At 41.8% G+C, this 6,000-nt stretch overlaps 1 protein-coding gene across 5 annotated transcripts in view; it reads left to right on the top strand.

Moving 5' to 3' along the window:
* Window positions 1-1,942: 1,942 nt before the first annotated feature.
* Window positions 1,943-6,000, top strand: part of PRG4 (proteoglycan 4) — a 331,309-nt gene continuing 327,251 nt past the window's right edge. For all 5 annotated transcript variants that reach the window (XM_085601683.1, XM_085601686.1, XM_085601685.1 and 2 more), the window contains exons 1-2: window positions 1,943-1,957; window positions 4,013-4,108. In XM_085601683.1, coding sequence (XP_085457809.1) covers window positions 4,036-4,108 — 73 coding nt within the window. In that variant the 5' untranslated portion in view covers window positions 1,943-1,957; window positions 4,013-4,035. The remainder of the gene's footprint in view (window positions 1,958-4,012; window positions 4,109-6,000) is intronic.

The raw sequence follows: 6,000 nt of genomic DNA, 5'->3' as shown, positions 1-6,000 counted from the left end.
CTCCCAGCGAGGGTCTCAGGCTGCAAACAGCACATGCACACAGCGTCGCTGTGGCACACTCGCTCTTCTGGTGTGCACGATCACGGTCCAATCCACACAAAAGTCTCAGGCTGCCCCCAAGCACACGCACACAGCGTCGCTGAGACTTACTTGGCTCCTTGATACATACGTTCACAGGACGATCCTCTTGAAGGACTCAGGCTAGACAGAGCACACACACCCAAGGCATATCTGAGTCTTGTTTGGAACTCCGGGAGCCCAAGATCACAGGGCACAACGTGCGAAGGTCTCAGGCTAGACAGAGCACACGCACCCACGGCATATCTGAGAGTCTTCTATGGAAACTTTTGTGTTCCTGTGTTTCCAAACAGTTGCTGTTTATTCAAAATGCAGCAGCTTTACATGAATTTCGAAATGGGTGCACACCTTTCTGATACAATGAGTAGTCATTTTCTGCCAGAAGAGCTGTAACTGAAGCTTGATATGTAGTTTATTATCAATCTGGCTTTTTAGCACATAGGTGTAACCTCACACAGAGCTTGTGCCACATACCGCCCTGCAGTATGTCTTTGTAGTATGCTGGTTATGTTTGTAATCAGCATCAAGTGGAATGTTGTGGGATGATCATTGTGGGAAATCCAAGGCCATCCGTTATTTTAAAGTCACAAAGCCATGAATTCCCAGAATGCTCCCCCAAGTTTGGTGATGTTATGAGCGGAAATGCCATTATGTTACCGTGGATCAGCTGACTAATGACAAGATAAGTCCCTCACAACTGCACACGTTTTTCATGTGTGAATTGGTATGGAAACAAGGGGCTTCTAACCTCAGGCCGAATGTGTCTCACCATGGAGAGCAAAGGGCTCAGGCCTTAACCAAAACTCTTCTCTCTACAACCAGGGTACATCATAAAATACCTGGGCAAGATGATGTAAATTTGACTAGTGCCACAATTTTGCACTAGTATCAGGGAGATTTTGCACTGGTGCTGGGTAGTTTTGAGCAGCCAGACAATTGTACACCACTTGTGAACAGACATTTTTAACGACCTACTGGGGCAAAATGTTTTCACTCTAGTTTTGCAATTTCTACTATAAAATTGCCAGGCAAATATGAAACTGGAGCCAAGCTATACCTGGCTGAAGAGCCCAAACTAGGGAGAAAACAGTCCTAGGTTGCTGTGTTCCAGTTCAGGGAGGACCTGGCCTGGCAGTTCGGGCTGGAAGGTTCCCATAGGGAGCAGGGTCAAGACTGGTTTCCATATGACTGGGTCCAAACTGAGGTGGCCTAGTGTGCAAAAAACGATGGGTGGGGAAGCAGCCCACGTGATTGACAGTGTCTGAGATTAATTCAAGCATTCCATCCATCACCTGGTTGTTTTTGGACTATAAAATTGGCCCGCACTGGTGCCCGAAAACAGTACAAAAATGCAAGTCACTATAAGTTATGAATTCTGCCTATCTTAATAATAAGTATCATTTACAATAGTGATGTTTGGTCTCAGGCATTGGATCTCCTGTTTTGTAGACCAATATATTGCACTATTTCCTCTCTGGCTTCCGTCCACCTGCTGCACGCGCTGTCAACGCAGAAACTCCCCTCCCCAAAATTCCCACGTGGACCCTGCCCAGAAAAACCACCTCTTTTCCCAAATACACTACCAGACCGAGCACATTTTGTGCATTTCTCTAAAAAAACATTCATAAATGTTAATCCACTTATGGAACCGCTTTTTTCACAGTGGCTGCTTCTGGCGGTGGGTGTGTTTTCCAGATCTGTCTAGTCATCTGGGCACGTCTTGGGCAGTCATGGAAACTGCATCTCATAGGATGTCACTTCTGGTCTAGTCTGCACCGTTGACTGATTAGTTCAACCCAAACAAAATTGACTGGAGTATAAATGCCCAGGGAGGGCTGTCAGGGGGGAAACAGACACACGGCCACTCGACTACTCAGAGGTAAGTGAAGGGGTGCTTAGAAAATATTGTTAACGGGGTATTGTTTACAAACGGAGTCAAATTGTATAGTGGAAGTTTGGGGGGCGTTTCCCAACTTTTAATCAGCATGATTGAACTGTATATTTTATGGGAAAATGATGCTTCAGGTCTGCCTGTTTTATAAACCTCGGCCTGCGTGTATTCATTTTACATGCCTAGATTTGCAGTTTTCACATGGATGGCAAGGAATACTTTAATATACACCTGGTGCAGAAGTCAGAATTAAGTAATTGGGAGGCAGTCGGGGCTGTATGTTCTTAAGCAAGTTCTGAGTTCTACAGCAGTCCATGTCGCCAGGGACTCTTGTCCCAAGGCCTACGCAATCATTGACTCGATGCATTCTGGGACTTGTTATCTTAGTTTAGTTCAATGGATCCCCTTGACCTACCACATCTGAAAAAAAAACAATGATGTGTAAATGTAAAGTATGGGACTTTGTGTCTTTGTGACAAGCAGTTCTATGATAACATTGAGAAAATGCCGCCTCTAATCCAGAGCGCGAGATACATAAAAATATCCGAGACTCCATACAGAGAGATCTATTGGCATTTTTATATCCTAAATTATTGTGTTCATTTTTCGTCCCACCCATCTGTTAATTCACATATCAGATCCAGTCATTTTTCAATTTTTAAAGCGCGGTACATTTTAGTATATTGGTTTGAAAGGAAAAGACCCGCTGATTAAAAATAATTTATGTGGTCTAAGACCGTGTCAGACTCTGGAGACGGATTTTTAAAAGTAAATATCATGCAGCAATAAACTTCATGATCAGTGTAGGGGACAGAAAATCCACTTAAAGGGAAGCAGAGCAATTCATTTGAAATGACATATGATGTGTGAGCTAACATGACCTCACAAGGCTCTCCTTCAAATGATATTTAAGGAACTTTTTATGGCGCTATATATATTGTAAGTAATTTACTGTAATATGTAAAGCAATGTTGTGAACCTCACCAGTATGCGGTATGTCATACAAATAAATAAATGAACTAAGCGCTACTCGAGACACAAATACTTTTACAAGTTTAATAATGCTGGTAAAACAGTTAATAACTTTTGCAAGCATTACCTGTTTGATTGGGGAGCAAAGTAATCCATAGTGTAAGCTTTAAATGGCTGGAGCAAATTCACAAAGTAAATATTTCATGACTATACTTTGTGAATTGCTCTACTGAGACACTCCTTCTACTCAGATATAGGTAAAAATTATTTGTATTTCAAATGCTTTTTAGAGACTTTTGTTGCTACAACAGGAAAGGATGTTTGAGATGAAGAGCTCTGCATTTCATTAATTCTTGTTCAAGGCACCACATATGTTATCATCATAAAACAGACACGTTAGAGGAAAATCTTACAGGAGAGAAAGGAAGAGAGAAGTGGCAGGCATGTTGAAATTCCCTGTGTTTGGTACATAGTTTAAAGGTAAAGGATAAGGAAAAAAGTGGGTTCATGTTTATGTAAGCTGTATCTAGCCACCTGGGCAGCAGAGAACACAAGTTACACTAACAGATAACGGTGGTGCAATATGTTATGCTCAGCAAAGAACGGGTAGGAACCTGTGTAAGTGTACAAAAAGAGATGTAGTCACCAAGATGAACCATGGGGATCACAAGGGGAGAACTTCTAGAATTAGACAAATTGGTTTAGGAAACTTGTTCGAAATTCTCATCTTAGAAGACAGTCGGGCACGCTGTGAAAAGAATTGGAACATGCCGTAGAGAATTGAAGATATGTTGGATTGAATCAATGCTTCACATTTGCAGTTTACATGAGAGACAATCACACACTAAAACAGATCACAAACTGGAAATGATCCCCAGGTGTATGCAAGTTATGCTGATCCCACAAGCAATTATTCCTAGAGCAGTTTCAGGGCTTGAGACTCTTCATCTGGTGAATGCATAGGTCTTTTGTTCTTGTGCCTTCTGTAGCAGTGCCATCACTTCTCGAATAGCTGGTAGAAGCTCAGCAAATTGTCGATGATCGGGACTGATATCTACTTTTTTCCAGTAGGACTACAAGAAACAAGAACTACCATGTCTTGGAAATCAATGTCTTTCTGGTTGTTTTGTGTTCATGTCTTCTTGTGGGGGCAGTCATCCGCTCAAGGTAAGTCACATTCTTGATACTATTGATGAGCAGTGGGTGAACAGGATCAATATGTAAAGTCAAGAAAGCCTCCTCATCCCCGAGGATCTTACCTAGGAGTAAGCAGAATCCTATCATCTATGTAAAGCCAATATACATTTAGGGGGGGGGGGATATCTTTCAGGATAAAAGTCAAAGGTGTACTATGAATTCAAATCACAGTGATGGTGAGGTTGCCTCAAAGTTACCAAATGTGTAGGGATCCAAAGTCTTCAAAAAGAGAGGAAGCCACTCTAGGAGGCTGTATGTTAATATTAAAACAATTTCCATATGTCCGTTCTCGACATCCATACCAGACGTCTTCTTTTTCCTAGTCCTTCTGGTCATCTGTCCTGGTCTCTTTCTCTGCTTTATACCAAAGCAGAGTTTCATGGTCTCTAAAAGACTCATCTTCTGTCTCTAAGGAGGCAATTCTCTTTTTATTCCCATGCCTAGTCTCCTGGTAGTAGAGATGTCACTGCTAGCCTTCTACAGACTCCTCCCCTTTCTATATCCACATCCAGTCTGCTTGTCTCACACAGACCCCTCAACCTCTCTATATGATGACATTTCTTGGTCTCTGTCATATATGTCTCCTGGTCCCTAACAGATCCCCCTTCTGATTTCTCACCTACCCCTCTCCTTTACTATACCCATGTCCACGCTCCTGATATGTAACAGACCGTACCCCCTTTTTTATGTCTATGAAAATATTCATAACTCTCTGTTGACCTCTTACTTTTTCTGTGTTGAATATCCACATTCATAACTTCCTGTTGACTTTTCACAATTTTGCTCTGACCCCTTTCTTACCTTCCAGCCTATCTCTTTCTTTCTATAGGTTTCCATATTTTTAGCTGTTCTTGTTTGGAATTCTCCTGGGCAATTAATTTTACTCGCTGCTTCAAAAACATCGACCTATAAACAGGTTAAATAAATGCCAATATGTATTTCATAAACTGTTTGCAATTTGAAGAAAAACTAAATTGTAGAAGGTAGCCTGTTCAAAAGAAGAAGCAGCATGCTACACTAATTGATACACCTTTAGTCGATATTTAATGTATTTATTTTGTGTTCTTATGTAGCACATTAGCACCAGTGGGCATTTAGACACTTTACATTTAACCAGAACAAAACATTTGACACAAGTAAGAATAACAGAACTAGAAATACCATATAAAGATCACAAGTGATATGCAATGAGTAGAAGAAAGCTAATGAAGCAGCTTGAGTCACACAGCGGAGAAGTGTGGCTCAATGATTAGAGCAGCAGAGCCTGATGCAGAGGTCTAGCCCGGGACCAGGGTTCAATTCCGGTCTTGGGCTAAAAAATTCCACGGATCTGATAATTCTCGCCTCGGTGCCTATTCCAATCATGGAGTCCCACTCTGCAACTCTGGGCAATAGCTTGCTTAATCTCCACAACGGCCCCCACAACACTAAGGATGCCTGGCCTCCACCTTGGGGGTGCCCAGGAGTGGACGCCTCACAGGGAAAGCCAGGATGGGTTCCACAGTGGTATTCGTACAAGCGCCTTGAGACCCTTGCGGTGAGTAGTGCGCTATACAAGTATCAATTTACATTTACAATTTACATAGCTCCATAATAATTTATGAAAAATGGACCTAATAGGGAGTTGAAAAGCACAAACTCCTGAGGATTAAAGGAACAGCCTGATCAACTAAAATAACACAATATAGCACTACCTGAATTTGAGTGGAATCAGCATCCCAAATCAAAATGGCTGCAAACAGTGGGCAAAATGAACATTACATGATTTTCCCACGTGTAATACAGGTTATTTCTGATAAATTACATATAATGTGTAAGTATGACGTGGGTGAATGTCTCCAGATAGAGATTTGTTAATGAAG

Source organism: Triturus cristatus, chromosome 4_2 (genome assembly GCF_964204655.1).
Source record: "Triturus cristatus chromosome 4_2, aTriCri1.1, whole genome shotgun sequence".
In the NCBI taxonomy this organism is placed as follows: domain Eukaryota; kingdom Metazoa; phylum Chordata; class Amphibia; order Caudata; family Salamandridae; genus Triturus; species Triturus cristatus.
The sequence above is the reverse complement of the archived record's forward strand: the minus strand, read 5'-3'. Positions and strand labels throughout refer to the sequence as shown.